Source organism: Toxorhynchites rutilus, chromosome 3 (assembly GCF_029784135.1).
Source record: "Toxorhynchites rutilus septentrionalis strain SRP chromosome 3, ASM2978413v1, whole genome shotgun sequence".
NCBI lineage: Eukaryota > Metazoa > Arthropoda > Insecta > Diptera > Culicidae > Toxorhynchites > Toxorhynchites rutilus.
Window position 1 is genome coordinate 181,983,623 of NC_073746.1, and position 19,422 is coordinate 182,003,044.

A 19,422-nucleotide genomic window follows, 5' to 3' on the forward strand; every position below is an offset into this window, starting at 1 on the left:
GCTCTTTTCGTGTTATTGAATCGTATGCGGCTTTAAAGTCGATGAATAAATGGTGCGTGGGGACTCTGTACTCACGGCATTTCTGGAGAATCTGCCGCAAGGTGAAGATTTAGACCGACCTTCGACGAAGCCGGCCTGATAACCTCCCACGAATCTGTTGTCAGTGGCGATGAACGACGGAAGATGATTTGGGAAAGCACTTTGTAGGCGGCATTCAGGACGGTGATTGCACGAAAGTTTTCACAGTCTAGTTTGTCTCCTTTCTTGAAGAAAGGGCAAATAACCCCATCTTTCCACTCCTGCGGCAGTTGTTCTGTTTCCCAAATTCTGACAATCAGCCGATGCAGATAACTAACCAATTTTTCCGGGCCCATCTTGATAAGTTCTGCTCCGATGCCATCTTTGCCAGTTGATTTGTTGTTCTTCAACTGTTTAATAGCATTCCTTACTTCACCTATCGTTGGGGGTGGTACATCTTCATTATTTACAGCACCAACGTAATCGCTTCCATCGTAATTTTGGTCCTCTGCCTGTACGCCATTCAGGTGTTCATCGAAGTGCTGCCTCCACCTTTCGGTCACATCACGTTCGTTCGTCAGTATACTCCCATCACATCACATTTCTGCTCGCGGCACGAAGCCTTTTCGGGATACAGCTGTTCGAGTTCTTCACACTCGTCCTCTTCTTGGCGGCGCTTCTTTTCCCGAAAGAGTTGGGTTTGCTGTCTCCGCTTCTGTCTATATCGTTCCACGTTCTGACGGGTAGCTTGACGCAGCATGAGCTCCCGCGCAGCGTTCTTCTCCTGTAACACTTGCTGACACTCGTCACCACTCGTACCGTCGTCTTCGTTCCACTTGTCCTAGGATGTTCTCCGCTACGCTGTTTATGGTGGCTTTAATCATGCTTCAACAGTCCTCGAGAGGAGCTTCGTTAATTTGTTCCTCTCCCGGCAGCGCAGCTTTAAGCGAATGTGCGTAGTTTACGGCGACATCTGCTTCTTTCAGTCGCGTAAGATTGTACCGTCGCGGACATCGGTACCGAATGTTGTTCACAACGGAGAGTTCTGGGCGCATCTTAACCACCACTAGGTAGTGGTACGAGTCGATGTTAGCGCCTCAATAGGTTCTGACGTCAGTTATGTCCGAGAAATGTCGGCCGTCTATCAGAACATGGTCGATCTGAGATTCTGTTTGATTTGGTGACCTCCAGGTGTATTGGTGGAGGAATTTGTGTTGAAAGAAGGTACTACGTACGGCCATATTCTTAGAGGTGGCGAAATCGATGAGTCTTAGGGCGTTTTCATTTGTTAACTGGTGTGCACTGTACATACCAATTACAGGTTCGAACTCCTGCTCTTTACCGATCTGGGTATTGAAATCTCCGATGATGATCTTGATGTCATGTTCTGGGCAGCGTTCGTATTCGCGTTCCAGCTGCGCGTAGAATTCGTCTTTGTTATCATCGGGACTTGCGAGGTGAGGGCTGTGTACGTTAATGCTGCTGATGTTGAAGAATCGGCCCCTAATCCTCAATCCAATTCCACGTCCCGAGTTTCCGAGTTAGTCCGTTTTCGTCACCTGGGTATGTGTTGATTAGTCCGGTTCGAAACTTCTTGTGTATCGTTTGTTGCTTGGTGTATTAGTTGTGCGACTTGCAATGCCTGCGACCAACCCCACTATCTCGCAGGAGGACCATCGAGATACTGCTGCTTTACGTCCCGAGTACCACCAGGATTGGACAAAAACGCTTATAGCGGCGTCAATTCGCTTAGAGAAGCTGTTTCCGGGTTTTTGTGGATTTTCTTGGGGACTGGCAATGCCCAATGCTCATCCCACCACACCCTAGACAGTTCCCTTTTACCAGTGCAAGCCAGAAAAACGATCTATGACGATAGAATTTCTGACCCGAACGGGAATCGTACCCGAAGCCTCCATCTTGGCAAGTGCAACGCTTACCACTAGGCCATGGGGACCCTATCAATATGGGTATCGGATGAAAGGGCTTGACTAGTAGAACACAGTTATTTATTGAAAATGTAAATCCAAGATGGCGGCCACCACAGAATGGCGGTTTACATATTTTCTCAGAACCGCTTCAATGTGGGTATCAAATGAAGGGCTTGACTAGTAGAACACAGTTATTTATGAAAAATGCATATCCAAGATGGCGGCCACTACAAAATGGCGGATTACATATTTTCTCAGAACCGCTTCAATGTGGGCATCAAATGAAAGGGCTTCACTAGTAGAACACAGTCATTTATTAAAAATGCAAATCCAAAATAGCCGCCACCACAAGATGGCGCCATATATATTTATTTCACAACCCCATCAATATAGGTATCAAATGAAAGGGCTTGACTAGTAGAACATAGCAGATCATGGAAATTCCAAATCTAAGATGGCCACAGTCCCCAAATAACTAATTACTTTGAAATAGTTTCATTCAGCTTAACCTATTTGTATGTATGTTTGAATGTTTGTAGAGTTGTCCCACATTAATAGAAAATTGACCTCGTTCCTGTTGACTGATTGATCTGAAATTTGGAAGACACCTTCATTTATACTGTCATTAAAAAACTGCGTATTCCAGATCTTGAAAAAATCAATTTAAAATATGGCTGAATGGCTTGATTTGGAGGACACAAAAACAACAACAACAACAAACAACAAACATTCAAAAAGGTCGCCGCAACTAAATGGTCGACTATGTATTTTTTGCAATCTCCTCAATAATGAAATGATTAGACTAATAGAATACAGTACATCATGAAAATATTCCGAAGAAAACTAGGTAAGAAATAAACGTTAGATTTCCATTATCCACAGTTAGATGTTTTGTCATATACCTCACGATTTTATTTTAGTCTCATTGCCCTAGATTAATGGAGGAACGGAATGGAATGTGATAACTACTAACTGCAACTCGCCTAATTATTTCCTAGCTTTTAGTACATTAAACCGTTTAACTTTTAAGGTTTTTTTTTACTTATTTTATTTTCTAGTTTTCAGTAAACTATCTGTATCATTAGTGTACTTCTCTTCAATGAAACCTTTCAACTTTTTTTAAATTTTCATTTCTTACCTTACTTTCTTCGGAATATTTTGATGATGTACTGTATTCTATTAGTCAAATCAATTCATTTAATACCTATATTGAGGGAATTGCAAAAAATACATAGTCGATCATTCTGTGGCGGCGACCTTTTAGAATTTATGTCAAGCCATTCAGCCATTTTTTAGCGGCGGCCAAATTGAATTTTTCATGATCATGAAATACGCAGTTTTATAATGGCAGTGTATAATTGAAGGTGTTTTCCAAATTTCAGATCAATCAGGAACGGGATCAAATTTCATGTAATGTGGGACAACCCTACAAACACTCAAACATACATACAAACAGGGCAAGCTGAATAAACCATTAAAAAGTGATTGTTTATTTGGGAACTGCGGCCATATTGGATTTGGTTTTTTCATGGTTTACTGTGTTCTACCAGTCGAGCACTTTTATTTGAAACACATATTGATGGGACATTCAAAAAAGACGGGTGGGTAATGTCGGGGACATAACCGGAGTGACGTAGGACTATACAAAGGGGACAGCTTTTGTTAAATATATATTTTAAATATATTGTTTTATTTTCTTCTCCTACGTGAATACCTACCTATCTACCTGAAAAATGGATTAGTTTACTGTTTACTCTTTATGAATATGTTGACGGTTCTGAAAAGAACCTTTGGTGTTGTGTTTTTGTTATCACTCGATATTCCCATCTTGTTCGGTTAAACCTTCCTATTTAGCTATTGCGTTTGCCACTCGCCACAGCTTTCACAGTTGGAAAATTTCTTCCCATTAAGCTTGTGACATGTTGTTCAGTAAATTACATTTAATGCGACGTGTCGGAGCAACACTTTGCCACTCACTGAAACTAATTGTTGCCTTGATGAGCGCCGAACCGAAGCTGCTCTGTTCTTGATGCGGGTTTTCTAATTGTCGTGAGCAGCTTTGCAAGCCAACTCGAGCACTCCGACGGCCGAAACTCTATTATCGCTGTTAGGTATACTGGTGCTCCGGCACCAATCCGTTCGGCCTAGTTACCCTTGCGGAGCAATCAGTGAATGCGGACAACAGGGAACTGGAGACCTGCACGGTTCGAGTGAGACTTTGCCTTTCCCTTAACTTGTCCTCCTTTGTTACGTCCACGATGCCGATGCCGTACAACCACACGGGTTTACGGTTTGAAAGAAAATAAGATATTTTTTTGGGGTCCGCGTGTTTTATACTCTAGCAGTACACACTCACAGGATAGAGACAAATCGGCAGACTCAGCCAGAGGGGCGAGTCCAACGAGACGAACGAATGAGCGTTAAAAGGGAGCGATGGCAAAAAAATACATTCATTACGATTTGTTCGCTCGTTGGATTCACATGCAGGCTAAAAAGATCACAGGATCACAGGATCACAAAATTATCTTCAATCTAAAGAGTTTATTGTTTTGTTATCACTCGATATCCCCATTTTGTTCGGCTAAACCTTCCTGTTTAGCGATTTGTTGCCACTCGCCACAGCTTTCACAGTTGGAAAATTTCTTCCCATCCAGCTTTGTGACATGTTGTACAGTAAATTACATTCAATGTGACGTGCCGAAGCGCCACTCAGTGTCGCATTGGAGGCGATTTTAACCTGTAATTGAACATTTGCGATTACAGTGGTACAGTGTCGACTTTCAATGTGGGGTCATAATTTGGATCTCTATGTTTACAAAGATGTCCAACTAAATAAGTCGCATTACATGTCCGTCCAATTAGCTAAATGTCGAACTAATTGTAAATTACTGTACTTTCAATCTGGAAACAATTTAAGAATTGGTGAAAATTGAATAATCAGGAAAGTCCCCAACTATCAATAAGCTCAGAACAACTACCATCCTGGCAAACAAATTATGAAAAATCAATTTTCGTTTTATTAATATTTTGGATAATGTTTTAGAAAGCATTGAATCGTATTTCCTAAACTCTTTTTTGGAAGGTTTAATGGCCCTGAAAAGCGCCTTGTTTTATGTAATGGTTCCAATTTAGAAAACTTAGTACTCGTGGTTTTGAAAAAAAAAACCATTTCGAACTCCCTCGATGCCACCTTGTTCTGGATTTGTCACCAAAGCAGTTTGTATAAAGAACAAACTTTTTTCTTCTGCTACCTGATGCCGTTTTGCGATTGCGTTTGCCACTCGCCACTCGCTGCAACTGCCTGTTGTCAGGGGATAGTAACTTCAAGCAAAAAAGTGGGACCGAATCGAGATTGCTTTTATGTAAACAGTGAACTTTTTTTACACTCTAAAAATTGGACCGACTTGCACTGACAACTGAATGATATTGTCAATTTGTGCGAGATGCCTCAAAACAGCTGGGAATAAATATTGTTTATATACAGTAAGTTACATTTAATGCGACGTTTAGATTATTTTTTTTGTTTAATTCGTTTATTTTTACAGGCTCAGTTACTTAAGTTTAAAGGAGCCGAATTCTTAAATATAATTTTAAAACTATATATATAAACAATTTTCTTACATCTATGGTTAGTAAGGTGGAAAACCGATTACTCGCGGTGTACTCGAGTTTAGGAGGGTGACATATTTTTAGGAGAAGGATGGGATATAAGGAAATTGTAACAATGTTGATGAACACTCAATTTATAAATCTATTCGTATATCTATAGTGTATTTACATTTCAACTTATTCTACTATTTATAGCAAGGGGACGAATTACCCGCAAAGGAAGGAAAGGAGGGTATAAGGATGTAGGGGCAATCACACACGAAGATCTATAGCTTTAAGGAAAACATATATATGGGACATGTAATCAAGGTCTAACCGAGCCAACACATCTCTCACCGGCACATTGGGCTGTCTTCCTCGGGCCCGAAGGGAGTTTTTTAAATTCGATCTGGCGACCAGATACACCTCACACGACCAAACAATGTGCTCGATGTCGTGATAACCTTGGCCACAAACGCAGAGATTGCTGCTGGCAAGATTGAAACGGAAGAGTAGTGCATCTAACGAACAGTGATTGGACATGAGTCGGGAGAAGGTGCGAATAAAATCCCGACTCAAGTCCAGACTTTTGAACCACGGTTTGAGGCTAACCTTAGGGATAATCGAGTGAAACCACCGGCCCAATTCATCTTCATTCCACTTGCGTTGCCAGTTAGCGATGGTATTTTTGCGGACTAAAGAATAAAATTCATTGAAGGCGATTTGACGCTGATAAATATCGCCTTCAATTGCACCTACCTTTGCTAATGAGTCAGCCCTCTCATTACCCGGAATGGAGCAATGTGAAGGGACCCAGATAAAGGTAATGACATAACAGCGTCTGGATAAAGCACTCAAAATTTCTCGTATTCTCTCAAGGAAGTACGGCGAGTGCTTTTCCGGCCTCACTGAACGGATAGCTTCGACAGAGCTAAGACTATCCGTTACAATGTAATAGTGTTCAACAGGTCGTGAGGCGACGCTGTCCAGCGCCCAATGAATTGCTGCCAATTCAGCAATATACACTGAGCAAGGATTCTGAAGACTGTGTGAGGTGCTAAAAAATTCGTTGAACACTCCAAATCCTGTGGACTCGTTTATAGTGGACCCATCAGTAAAGTACATATTATCGCAATTGATACCCCCATACTTTTCATCGAAAATCGTTGGAGCGATCCTCGATCGTTGGTAATCTGAATATCCATGGATATCTTGCTTCATGGACAGATCAAAATGCACAGAGGAATTGATGTAGTCAGGGAAACAAACACGGTTGGGAATATACGAAGAAGGATCAACCTGCATGGAGATGAATTCATGATATGAACTCATGAATCCGGAGTGAAAATTTAGCTCGATCAGCTGCTCAAAATTTCCGATCACCAATGGGTTCATGACCTTACACCGGATGAAGAACCGAAGAGATAATAAATTGAAGCGATCTTTTAGTGGGAGTAGGCCTGCCAAAACCTCGAGACTCATGGTATGCGGAGACAAAGATACTGAATTCGCTCGAGTTTAATGAGGTGTGTTTTGGCAGCTGATTGAAAACAGAAACTGCCATACTCCATCACTGAGAGAATAGTTGTTCGATACAACATTATAAGATCTTCTGGGTGGGCTCCCCACCAGGTGCCGGTAATTGTACGGAGAAAGTTTATTCTTTGTTGGCATTTTTTACTCAGATACCTAATATGGGCCCCCCAAGTACATTTGGAGTCGAACCAGACCCCAAGATACTTGAATGACATAGCATGAGTGATCGGTTTACCCAAAAGTTGAAGCTTTGGTTTTGCTGGTCTATGCTTCCTAGAAAAAACCATCATCTCTGTTTTCTCCGTGGAGAATTCGATCCCTAGCCCAATGGCCCAGGTTGAAAAATTGTTCAAAGTATCTTGTAAGGGTCCTTGCAGGTCGGATTCGTTTGGTCCTACGACAGACACCACTCCATCATCTGCAAGTTGTCTTAGGCTGCAATTTTGTGTAAGGCAATTGTCGATGTCGCTTACATAGAAGTTACAACTTCTATCCGTTCGGCCTTTTGTACACAAAAGGGGGCTTAAACATGAGCCCTGGGGGAGGCCCATGTAAGAGACCCGACTTACTGCCGAATCTCCGTGAGAAAAGTTCAAATGTTTCTCACAAAGCAAGTTATATAACATATTATTCAATAGAGGCGGCAGACCCCGAGAGTGTAATTTGTCCGACAAAACCTCTATTGAAACAGAATCGAAGGCCCCCTTTATGTCCAAGAATACTGAAGCCATTTGTTTTTTTTCGGCGTAAGCCATTTGAATTTCTGAAGAAAGCAACGCAAGACAATCATTCGTCCCCTTGCCCCTGCGGAACCCATATTGTGTATCTGAGAGTAGGCCATTCGTTTCTACCCATCGATCAAGGCGAAACAAGATCATTTTCTCCAACAATTTCCGTATACAAGACAGCATTGCTATTGGGCGGTACGAATTGAAGTCGGACGCGGGTTTTCCGGGTTTTTGAATAGCTATAACTCGTACTTGTCTCCAATCATCCGGAACAATACCACTCTCCAGAAACCGATTGAATAAATTCAACAAGCGATGTTTCGCCACATCAGGGAGGTTCTTCAGCAAGTTGAACCTAATTCTATCCGATCCCGGAGTAGAATTGTTACATGAGAGCAGAGCAAGAGAGAATTCTACCATCGAAAACTCGGAATCAAGATCGCACCTACCTTGTGGTATATCTCGAACAATTTTTTGCACAGGAGCGGAATCAGGACAAACCTTCCGTGCAAAATTAAAAATCCATCGATGTGAATATTCTTCGCTTTCATTCGTTGAAGAGCGATTTCTCATATTTCGAGCCACTTTCCATAGTTTTTTCATTGACGTTTCTCGTGACAAACCTCCCACGAAATTTCGCCAATAAGCACGTTTTTTCCCTTTGATTAAGTTTTTAAATTGATCTTCAAGGGCTAAATACGTTTGAAAATTTTCAGGGGTTCCACGTTTCCGAAAAGCTTTAAATGCATTCGATTTTTCTACATATAGCTTGGAACATTGGCTATCCCACCATAGATTGGGAGGCCTTCGGGAAATGGTGGAACCTGGGATGGGTTTCGTTTGAGCGCGAACCGCGCTGTCATAGATCAAACGAGAAAGGAAGTTATACTCCTCCAATGGAGGTAAACCATCTCTGGAATTGATGGCTAGAGCAATCGCGTTCGCATATTTTTTCCAGTCAATGTGTCTTGTGAGGTCATATGCCATGTTTATAGATTCAGAAGAATTCAACCCAATGGTGATGGAAATTTTGATTGGCAAGTGATCACTATCGTTGGGGTTCTGGATTACATTCTACTTGCAATCTAACGATAGTGAATTCGAGCAAAGCGAGAGGTCAAGAGCACTTGGGTTAGCAGGAGGTTTAGGTACACGTGTTGTTTCCCCAGTGTTCAAAACGGTCATATTGAGCTTCGATCCCTCCAATAGGTGGAAGGTCAATTCTAAAAAATGAGTGGCACTTATTGATCCCCAAAAGCACCCCTCCGTATCTATCATCACGGTCCAAGCGTATAATATTAAAATCGTGGAAAGAGATATGATCTCGCGAAGAAAGCCAAGTTTCGGACAGAGCAAAAACATCACAATTGTAGTTATGAATTAAAATTTTGAATGTATCCAATTTAGGGATAAGACTACGACAATTCCACTGTAAAACAGTGATATCTCCGACCTCTCTATTTGAATTAGACATCAAGAGAGATAATCATTGCAAGGAGGGGCCATGTTTGCATCAATTGTTGCAAAATTGTCTTTAATACTGGAAGCATTGAGATGACAAGGGTTCTGATGGAGTCAGAAACATTAAAACACTTGAAGATTTGGTCCAAAAGGTCAGACAACTTTATAAATCCCGATTGGGAAGTTGAACTGGACGGAATAACAGGGACAGTTGGGGTTTTTGATGTCCCCTCGAGTGCTGGGCCATTCGAAGGTGAATTATTCCCACGGAATCCAGGAGGAACCTGATTTTGCTTGTCCGCTGCACTCGATTTTTTAGGCATGCTAACAGGGGGTATCACCGGAGGGGCTTGTCCTTGAACTTTGGGAGTGGTCACATTTTTGCGCCGGGGATTCCCTTAGAAAATGAACGGTGTGCCCCCGTTAGCTGTGTCCGCTTCTATTTCGTCAACGGGCAACGTGGCGAAGACATTTTGTGTGTTGATTGGTTGTTGTTGTTGGGCCAGTGGAGAAGCGCCCTTTAAAATATCCGCAAAAGTGCGTTTCGAGCGTTCCTTCAAAGAGCGCTTCTGTTTCTCCCAGCGACTCTTGTAATTTTCACAAACTGAGAGCTCGTGTGGGGATCCCCCGCAATATGGACATTTATGCTCAGTCGCACTGCAAGATTTCCCCTCATGTTGCTCTCCGCAAGTGGCACAGCGCTCCTTGTTGGCACAATAATCCGAAGTGTGACCGACTGACTTGCATTTGTTGCAAGTCATGGGCTTTGGCACGAAGAGTCGCACAGGTAGTCTCAATTTGTCCACCATAACGTAGTCAGGGAGGGCGGCACCAGCAAAGGTGACTCGAAACGAGTCGGACGGCGTAAATTTAGTTTGGTCCCCATCATGGGAAAGTTTCCCGAGTTGGCGACAGTCCAAGATTTTCACTTCCATTGAGGGGAGCTTCTTGAACTTGCCTTTTCCTTCTGCTTTTATTTGTTCGCTCGTCAGACCCGTTTCAGTTATCACCCCCTCAATTTCTACGTTATGAGAGGGTATAAATGTTCGATATTCGAGAGTGAAATGTTGATCAGCAACAATCTCGTTTGCGTGTTTCCGTTTATTCACGACAACTCGCAATTTGTTCGGTCTAACCCTGCGAATTTCAGATACAGAAGTGTATCTGGCCAGATCTTTCATGATCTGAATCACGTTAAGGTTTTTTCCTTTCGGTTTTGGCCGGAGGAAAACAACCCAAGGGCCAGTTCCAGGTGCATCTTCTGGATAAACTCTGACACGTGGAGCGGAGACAACAGAGGGGGAAGACGAGGACGAGGACGAGGACGAGGACGAGGACGAGGACGAGGACGAGGACGAGGATGAGGACGAGGACGAGGATTGGGTTGGATCGGAAGCATCAGAAGGGGGAAGCGAAATCGATGATGGGAGAGGGGGAGTGGAAGTAACAGTGGGTTGAGAAGGGAGGCTTGCAATTTTCTTAGAGGGGGGCTTGGTAGGATGAGCGGATTCGTCCCCAGAAGAATTATCTTCCTTATGAGGGACTCGTTTATGTTTTTTCCCAGATCTTATATGAGATTCATTATCGGAGATCTCCATCTCTGGAGATCCTCCACTATTCTCCATTTTACAAAAATTTCTGTCTTATTTCTAAATTATTATTGAGTCACGCGATGGCGATCCCGTTATGCCGAATCAGTTCAACAGCCGCAATCCGGCTCGCTGCAAGAGCGCTGCTTCCTTTGTTCCTTCGTTCCACTTCACAAAAGGTCAGGTCGAAAGCGGACAGCAATGACCTTGGCAACGCACAATACCGACACTGAACTTTACTCGTCAAGAGTTGGATAGCGAATGACGTTTAGATTATTGGACAGACCTGTAATGTGACACGTTTAATTAGACATTTTTGTAAACATCGAGTTCGTGGCCTAAATTATGGCGCCACATTAAAGTTGCCACCAGACGTCGATACTGTACCACTCACATCGTCAATGTTCAATTACAGGCCAAAATCGCCTCTAAAGCGACACTGAGTGGTGCCTCGGCATGTCGTATTAAATTTAAATTACTGTATTATTTTGTTATTTATGTTCGCATCATAAGCAACGAACACACATTTATTTTCCACTTGCAATAGTATTCACGATGATTGGATGGATGAATATACGACTCCTACATGCATTTAGTACGACTATTGTCATGCTTATACCAAACAACAGACAACCAAAAAACGAATGGCGGAAAACGTTTTTGATAATAATGATAATTATTATAGATTTTTGTAAATACATGTATGTTTGGAATATTACGTTAAAAATTATTTTTAAGTCAGAATATTTCCGGTTTCAAGAAAAGTGAAAGTTAAAGTTGCTTTTTTTATTTTTAACTTTTAAGAACGAAAAACTATCTGTTTGCCGGTCTTTTGAGTTCTGATAAACAAAGTGACAAAAATAAATTAGTTCAACTTCGTCATTCAATTGCACTTAACTCAAAACTGTAAACATGAGATTATGAACTTGACAAATTAAGCTGTCAAGTATGCCAACCCAGCAAACATTAAATCGTATAACTGTCGTATATAGAGCATCGAATAGCTGATATTTTGGGCGGTATATGATGCGCCCAAACAGCATATACAGTAAGCTACCTCTAATCCTCGACATACCGAGGCACTACTCAGTGTCGCATTAGAGGTGATTGACCTGTAATTGGACATTCACGATGATAGTGGTACAATGTCGACGTCTGGTGGCGACTTTCAATCCGGGGCCATACTTTGGGTACCAAACTCGATGTTTACAAAATATCCAATTAGAGATGAAAATGTCCAATTATTAGTGTTCCATTACAGGTCTGTCCAATTAACTAAATGTCAAATTAGAGGTAACTTACTGTACATGCAAGGTTATTAGGCAATACCTAATAACATCATAAGTATGTTGTCATACGAATATACGATTCATCACTGCCATAATAAAAATGGCGGAAAATATTAAAGTAAAACGTTCGGCTCGGGGAATCACCATTTTTGTATGTATATAGAACCTTTATAAACATTTATGTTTGTACAAATAGGAATCAATCAATTGACTTTTAGTGATATAAATATTTTATATTAGTGATGGCGACGGTTATAAAATTGCTTCTATGGGATTTGAACTCCGGTTGTTTGGATTATCAAGCCGCAGCTATCTCGTACGGCTATCTAAAATATGATTCTAGGGCAATTAAAGCTCTTACATATGATACGAAAGAGTTGCATTCGGATACCTGATTGTTTATTTTGTTTTGGTGGAAATATCGTAAAGTTTATATAGAAATGGTTAAATATAGTTCAGTACTACATGTTTCAAGTAATCAAATAACATGAAGTAAAAAATTTCATTCATATTTTAACAATTTAAAACTGCCTTCGGGCCTGCCCAGCAAACATTAAATCGTAAAAAAAATTCGAGGGGTTGTATTCGAGACACGACCGCTTAGAACGTAGGACTACGGAATCTTTTTTCTTTTGAAATTTGATGATTTATCATTTCGAATATTATTTGCGAATACGTCGAAATTTCATAAATAACTCTTTTGTAAAAAGTTCCGGGAACCCTGAAAAGGTTTAATAGCTTGCGTAGTTTTGACGTAGGACTACGTCATTCATTTCTATACTGGGGTATAAGTTCAAAGTTTCGAAAACGAAAGCGTTACGCCGGAGAACGAGATTTTGAGCGTTAATAGCTCCCAAACAACTGAACGAAATGGTATGATAAACACTTCATTCGAAAGATAAAATGTCTACGCGTTATATGCTTGTTACTTTCTGATCCAAAAACTTGTTTCAATAGCCCTAAAATTGCTTTCAGAATAGACTATTGACATCACACCAATCGGTATATAAGCGAGTGCCGCTCGGTAATCCACTCAGTTGTGATTGCGCCACAATTGAGGTACGATCGCTAGAATGGATGGATGTTTCCCTAACACAGACTTCAAAACCATGGAGCCAGGGGAAATCGAAATTGCGAAATAGATGCAAGCTGCGGGTACTTTTGCACTCGTTTGCGTTTTTGCAAATTGGAATGTGTTTTCCCAATACAGATTCCGAAACCAAGAAGTAGGGAAAATCGGGATTCCAGATACATTCAAGTTGGCAATACTTTTATACCCCCATGCATTTTCACACTCCGGAATTCGTTTTGGTAACACGGTCTACAAAAGCGGGTACAAATGCAACGCTTTGGCTCGATTATTCAAGACTGCATTGGAAGATATCTCTTCACTGAACTTCTACGCATACTGCAAAAGGCAAAATGTTGATTACTATTTGCTGCGATAACCACTACCATAATGCATGAATTGAATTAAATTGGGATTTGTTTGCAATTGAATTCGTAAATAGTTTCATTCATTCACTAGTTTAATCGATACACACAAAAGATAGCTCTGCGCAGCGGCGATATCGTACCCAATGAGGAACATCTGAGGCGGGATTATTGCTAGTTGAAGAAATACAATTGATTACTAAGCCAACGGCAGTCCTACGTCAACCTTGCGGTTATATCATATGTATAACCCATCCATAGTATTATAGAATCATTTCGAGAAGCAACGATCATTTTTTGCCTTTGCGAGAACAATACACTAATTGGTCATATGTCACAATTCGTTTCTTTCAATCAATGCACGCATTGCACCGAATATTAACGAGAGGCATCTTCCGTGCATCGCCATCAAAGACGAATGAACTCTCTGAGTTTCAAGTGTCTATAATTCAAAAGAAGAAGAAGAAGAAGTGCATCGCCATTCAACAGGCATCAAACACGCGTCTAACAGATGCACACAGTTGCAGTGCTAAAAATTAAACATCGCGAGAATGACCGTTTATGAAAAAACGTTTCTCGAATCTCGGTCAAAACCGTCAACAAAGTTTCTAAGCTATAAGTTTTGCGCAATGAAAACAAGCTACACACAAAAAACCAAACACTTATGTTTAGAAGCGACCTATAATCATTTGTACTCTTCTCTTTTTTCGCCTGCTTTGCCATGATTCGGATGGTTGTGTCAATTGCAATGCCAGATGCACTTCAAGTGAAATATTCACTAGCGTTCACAGCTCGAGGGGAAACATTAAACACACAACGAGCAGAATAAGCGACCTTTGTTGTTTCGAGCACAGAAATATTCTGAGAATTTTCCTCAGAGGAGATGCAATACATATACAATACTTATTCGATTGGTATACAAAACGTTTAAATCCGTCCGTAGCAAAAATAACGTTAACTTTATTTCATAAAAACGTGAACTGTTTTCTAATTTGGCACCCTTAATGTAAGACGTAGTCCTACGTCAAAAATCTAAAATTGGAGGCGATATACATACATCTAAGACACATTACTTGTATGATGTGTATAACTGGCATATGCATATGAAATTGAATATAAAATCATTACACTAAACCTTCGTTTCACACAACTTATACAGCTACCAAATCACGCCAGTTTTGATGACAACTTTTATACATTCAATTAAATCGTACGATAAATCATATATAAACAGAAACATTCCCACCTTTCATCCTACATTAAACACCTCGTAGTAGAAATCTGTCAGTAAGCATACACTCTCCTACGAAACATAGTGGAAAAAAATATATTCGTCGATGTAAACAAGCGGGGAAAAAGGAGACACTTTTCGACGAGTGATTTGAATGAAGTTCCACTGCCGTGCTGTTGTCTTGATGTCCACCGAACCGAATGTGTTCTGTTCCGAATGCGGGTTTTTTATCGTCGCGAGCAGCTTTGCCAGCTAACTCGATCACTTCGGCGGCCGAAACTATATAACGCCGGCTAGGTGGACTGGTGCACTGGTACTAACGCGCTCGGCCTAGCAACCCCTGCGGGGAACTCCAGACCACCACGGTTCGAGCGGGATTTTGCCTTTCCCTTCACTTTTCCTCCTTTGCCATGCTCAGACATGGCAGCTTGTGTTGTTTTGTTGATCTGATGTGATTCGAAACGATGTGGTGTACGGTTTGGATGAGAATGATCGTTACGACAGCGGAGCGGGGATTTTTAAGCTGACTGGCTGGCTCGAGAATTACGCATGTGTGAGACTGCGACCAACGTTTCGTTCATATTTTTTCTTTTTCCTTTCCAATCGTGCTTCATTGTATTTCGCTGCTGCTCTAGTTGCCCGTTTTGGTCGGTACGATTTGAGGAGCAAAAAATGGACCAATCAAAAATGGGCACATAGTGCATTTGGGCAATGCTTGATATTTCACAATTATTCAATTATTTATCTCAAGAAAAATGAAATGTTATTCGTTATGATAGATGCGTAGATATATTTCCTATCAATTGATGCAAAAACCTTTGCGATCTATTGATAAATGCTCGAGTTATAAGCGTTCCAAATCTTGCATTTTTTCCTCTTGTTCAGTGCCTAGATTTCCATTTCACCCCCTATATCTTCCGGTTAGACGTAGTGCTACGTCAAAAATGACGTCATTTTGTGGTGGTGGCCATTTTGGATTTGCATTTTTCATAAATAACTGTGTTCTACTATTAAACCCCTTCATTTGATAACCATATTGATGGGGTTCTGAAAAAATATGTAATCCGCCATTTTGGATTTGCATTTTTCATAAATAACTGTGTTCTACTAGTCAAGCCCTTTCATTTGATTATTAATGGGGTTCTGAGAAAATATGTAATCCAACATCTTGGATTTGCATTTTTCTTAAATAATTATGTTCTAGTAGTCAAGCCTTCCATTTGATAACCATATTGGCTATTCAATGTGGAATTATTATACAAATTATTCAAAATTTCCGAAGATCAAAAATAAAATACTCCGGATAATCGAGTCTGAAAATCCGGATAATCGAATCCCGGATAATCGAGTCCGACCTGTAATGGGATTTTCGATAAGTGCTTTCTAGGGTATATTCTTGAATACTAAACTAAACTACAGAAATATGAAGGATATTTTTTATTTTCTTCAAATTTCTAGACTAGAACACTGCCTTAATAATATACTCACATTAATTGAAACTATGTGCAAATTACAAAATAGACCTTTTTTTGAGAAGTGAAATGAAAAGGGCAAATGGACGGCTGATATCATAACCAACCAACCGAAGAAATAAATCATATCTGATTAAATAGGGCCCTGGAAACATTTCTTCGTGGAACTATTGAGTCTAGCCATATCAGTTTACAGTGCTTCTCATGAAAAAGATGATTCAATTGGTGATTCCAAGGCAAAATGCGTAAGGCGATTAGCATGAATTTTCGCAGAATTACTCAATCAATTACAGTGTCCACTTGAAATTTGTAAGGAAAGCGACACTCAGGCATAATCAAAGGTATATCATTTCATTGAGTCTGAAGGTACTAGTAGCTTCTACATCCACTATCTGAATTCTGGGAAGTTATTAGTTCTTATTCCTCATACGTATTATCGAGTAGTTCAATTCTTGCTGTAAGGTTGTATAACGGGTGTTAAATAAAAAACGAGAATTTTTTCAATCACATTTAAAAAAATTTTTTTTTCATCGATTTCAGTATTTTTTATTAATAACATAATGTATTTTCTTCAAAAAAATGTCAGTGAATGTTTGAGTAAGGGCCGTGGTCTGCTGTTCGACGCAACTTTGTCGCGATGCTCTCACAAGAACGTTGTACGGCACTTACGTCCATTTTCCGGATACAATTCCGGATTCTTGTAGTCAGTTGCTTCGTGTCCTTGGTCCTTCAATTGTTTTTATACACTAGGGCACTGAGTGAGCCAAAGAAATCCTCTATTGGGCGGCACTGGGGCAAGTTTGTTGGGTTACGATCTTTCGGCACGAACGGTATCTTTTTCTCCTCAAGATACGCCAGCGTCTTCTTGACGTAATGGGAAGACGCTTTGTCCGGCTTGAAGACGTACTTCCCATCCGCGTGATGCTCGTTCAGGAACGGCAGCAGGATTTTATCGAGGCACTCTTCTCGATAGATTTGTTGGTTGATTGCCAGACCGCTCGGCTTAAACCAAGGCTTTGAAATGCCCCGGTTGGAAATGGCGATGTACAACATAACCTTTTTTTCAAACTTGTGCTTGAACTTGTATTTCACTTCAGGCGGTGTGGATGACTTGTCGCTGGAGTGGTAATTATCATTTCCTGGAATATGCGTTTTGGACAGCGGAAAATAGCTTTCGTTGTCCAGAACGAAAGACGTCCTGCGGTATTTTTTGGTCATCCACCGACACTGTGATTTAACCGTCTCAATCTGCTCCTCCATGTACTCCGGCGACCTCGTCTTCTTCCTGCAGACGATTCCTTCCATCTTGAGGGTCCGATGGATCAATACGTGGGAGCAGCCATATTTCCGACCGGTGTCACGCAGGCTGGTTGCGTCCTTGTTGTCAAACAGCTTCTTTAACGATGTCCTCTCTGCTTCGTCATTATAGTCACCGGACGACCACTTCCGACCTTCCGCTCTACGTTCAGGGAACCCAGGATACGATATACCGTACTGACAGGTACATTTTCTTCCTTAAAATGTGTCACCGAGAACTTTTTTCCTTGCTGGAAATGCGTTTCGTAGAACCGTACAATGCGTTCGTGGAGCACGTGCTGCTTCGACGCCATCTTTGCTTTGACTAAATTCAAACTAGCAAAACCAAACACGCCTACTGTTGCTAGGGAGCCCAAAGACCAATTTTCTTGGAGAAAGAAAATTTTATGCTCTTTATTTGAGTTACTGAAAGGTATTGAAAAAATTCTCATTTTTTATTTAACACCCATTATCATCAGTGCTTGATTAGTTAGCTAGGTTACTCCCAATAATCAACTTGATATAAAGAAAAGCACCCGCTCCAAATTAGTGTTTTAGTTAGCCGGTAACTGAATTGATTCACCCAAGCAAAAGAATACAGTGGGGGAAAATCCTATAACCGCACCTGGGTTTTCTGAAAATTCTAGATATATAGTAGATAAAACCATTCCTTTTTTACGTAGTGATTTTCTAATGACTAAATGTGTACTAACTTTGTTGTTTAAGTCATCATTGGTGCAAACATATTTTTTTACTAAAACATTTTTAAAATTATGGTGCGAAATTCTCATAAGCGCAACTGGCATTTTAAATATTTTCCCACCAATATGTAAACATCTTGGCCATTTTTCAACACATCCTGGTAAGGTTGTAACGTGAGAATGAGTTAACCACAATCAGCTAAGCAGTGAAGTAGCGCAATTGAATTTGAAGCACGATGCCGAAAGGAAAGTTCTTGGACGAAACTGAGCGGAGATTAATAACCAAATTGAAGGATATTGGTTTAAGCAACCGGGAGATAGCAAAGAGGATCAATAGAGGAGAAACAGTGGTCCGGAATTTTTTCAAGAAGGGCCCAAAATATAGCATCAGAAGGAAGAATAAAGGTAAATGCATAATTTCAAACCGCGACCGGAACCGCATCATTCAGCTTGGGGAGACTGGAAAATTTAATGCTTCGGAAATAAAGCAAGAACTGGACCTTCCCATATCCAAACGACGTGTTTCCCAAATTTTGCGAGAATCTGGACATCTGGTTTACACGAAGAAAGCAAAGAAACCAAACCTCACCCCAAGGCACATTAAAGCAAGATTGGATTTCGCTAAACAGCATATGGATTGGAAGGCAGAGTGGGATGAAGTGATCTTTTCCGACGAGAAAAAGTTCAATCTTGATGGTCCCGACTGCTGCGCGTATTATTGGCATGATCTACGAAAAAATCCCGAAGTGAAGTTGAGCAGAAATTTTGGTGGTGGAAGTCTCATGGTGTGGGCTGCGTTTTCAAGAAAAGGGAAGACTCCTATCGCCACTATTTCGACAAGGATGAACTCCGACAACTATGTAGAGCTACTGGACAGTGTTTTGGTGCCATTTACAGAAGACATTATGGACGACAACTTCATCTTACAGCAGGATAATGCTGCCATTCACGTAAGCAAGAAATCATTGTCATGGTTTTCCGAAAGAAACATTCAGGTTATGGACTGGCCAGCTCGTAGCCCGGATCTCAATCCCATCGAGAATCTCTGGGGAATCCTGGCAAGACGAGTCTACAGTGGTGGACGGCAATTTGCAACAGTTCGTGAGTTGGAGAGATGTGTAAGGGACGAGTGGAATAAAATTCCACATGAA

General features: G+C 41.0%; 1 protein-coding gene across 1 annotated transcript; it reads right to left on the bottom strand.

The window, feature by feature from the left end:
• Nucleotides 1-71: 71 nt before the first annotated feature.
• LOC129773707 (uncharacterized) lies at nucleotides 72-17,884 on the bottom strand. Its single transcript, XM_055777351.1, has 4 exons — nucleotides 17,849-17,884; nucleotides 1,254-1,433; nucleotides 605-859; nucleotides 72-530 (listed from the first exon to the last, which is right to left on the bottom strand). Exons 1-4 carry the CDS (start codon nucleotides 17,882-17,884, stop codon nucleotides 72-74), a joined length of 930 nt encoding a protein of 309 aa, XP_055633326.1.
• Nucleotides 17,885-19,422: the final 1,538 nt, after the last annotated feature.

Coding starts and splice junctions, on each gene's coding strand:
- LOC129773707 (XM_055777351.1), bottom strand. CDS start 17,884: ATGGCGTCGAAGCAGCACGTGCTCCACGAACGCATT. Junction 860..1,253: donor CCACCTCTAAGAATATGGCC/GTACGTAGTACC, acceptor AGAACATCCTAG/GACAAGTGGAACGAAGACGA. Junction 531..604: donor AGAAATGTGATGTGATGGGA/GTATACTGACGA, acceptor AATGGCGTACAG/GCAGAGGACCAAAATTACGA.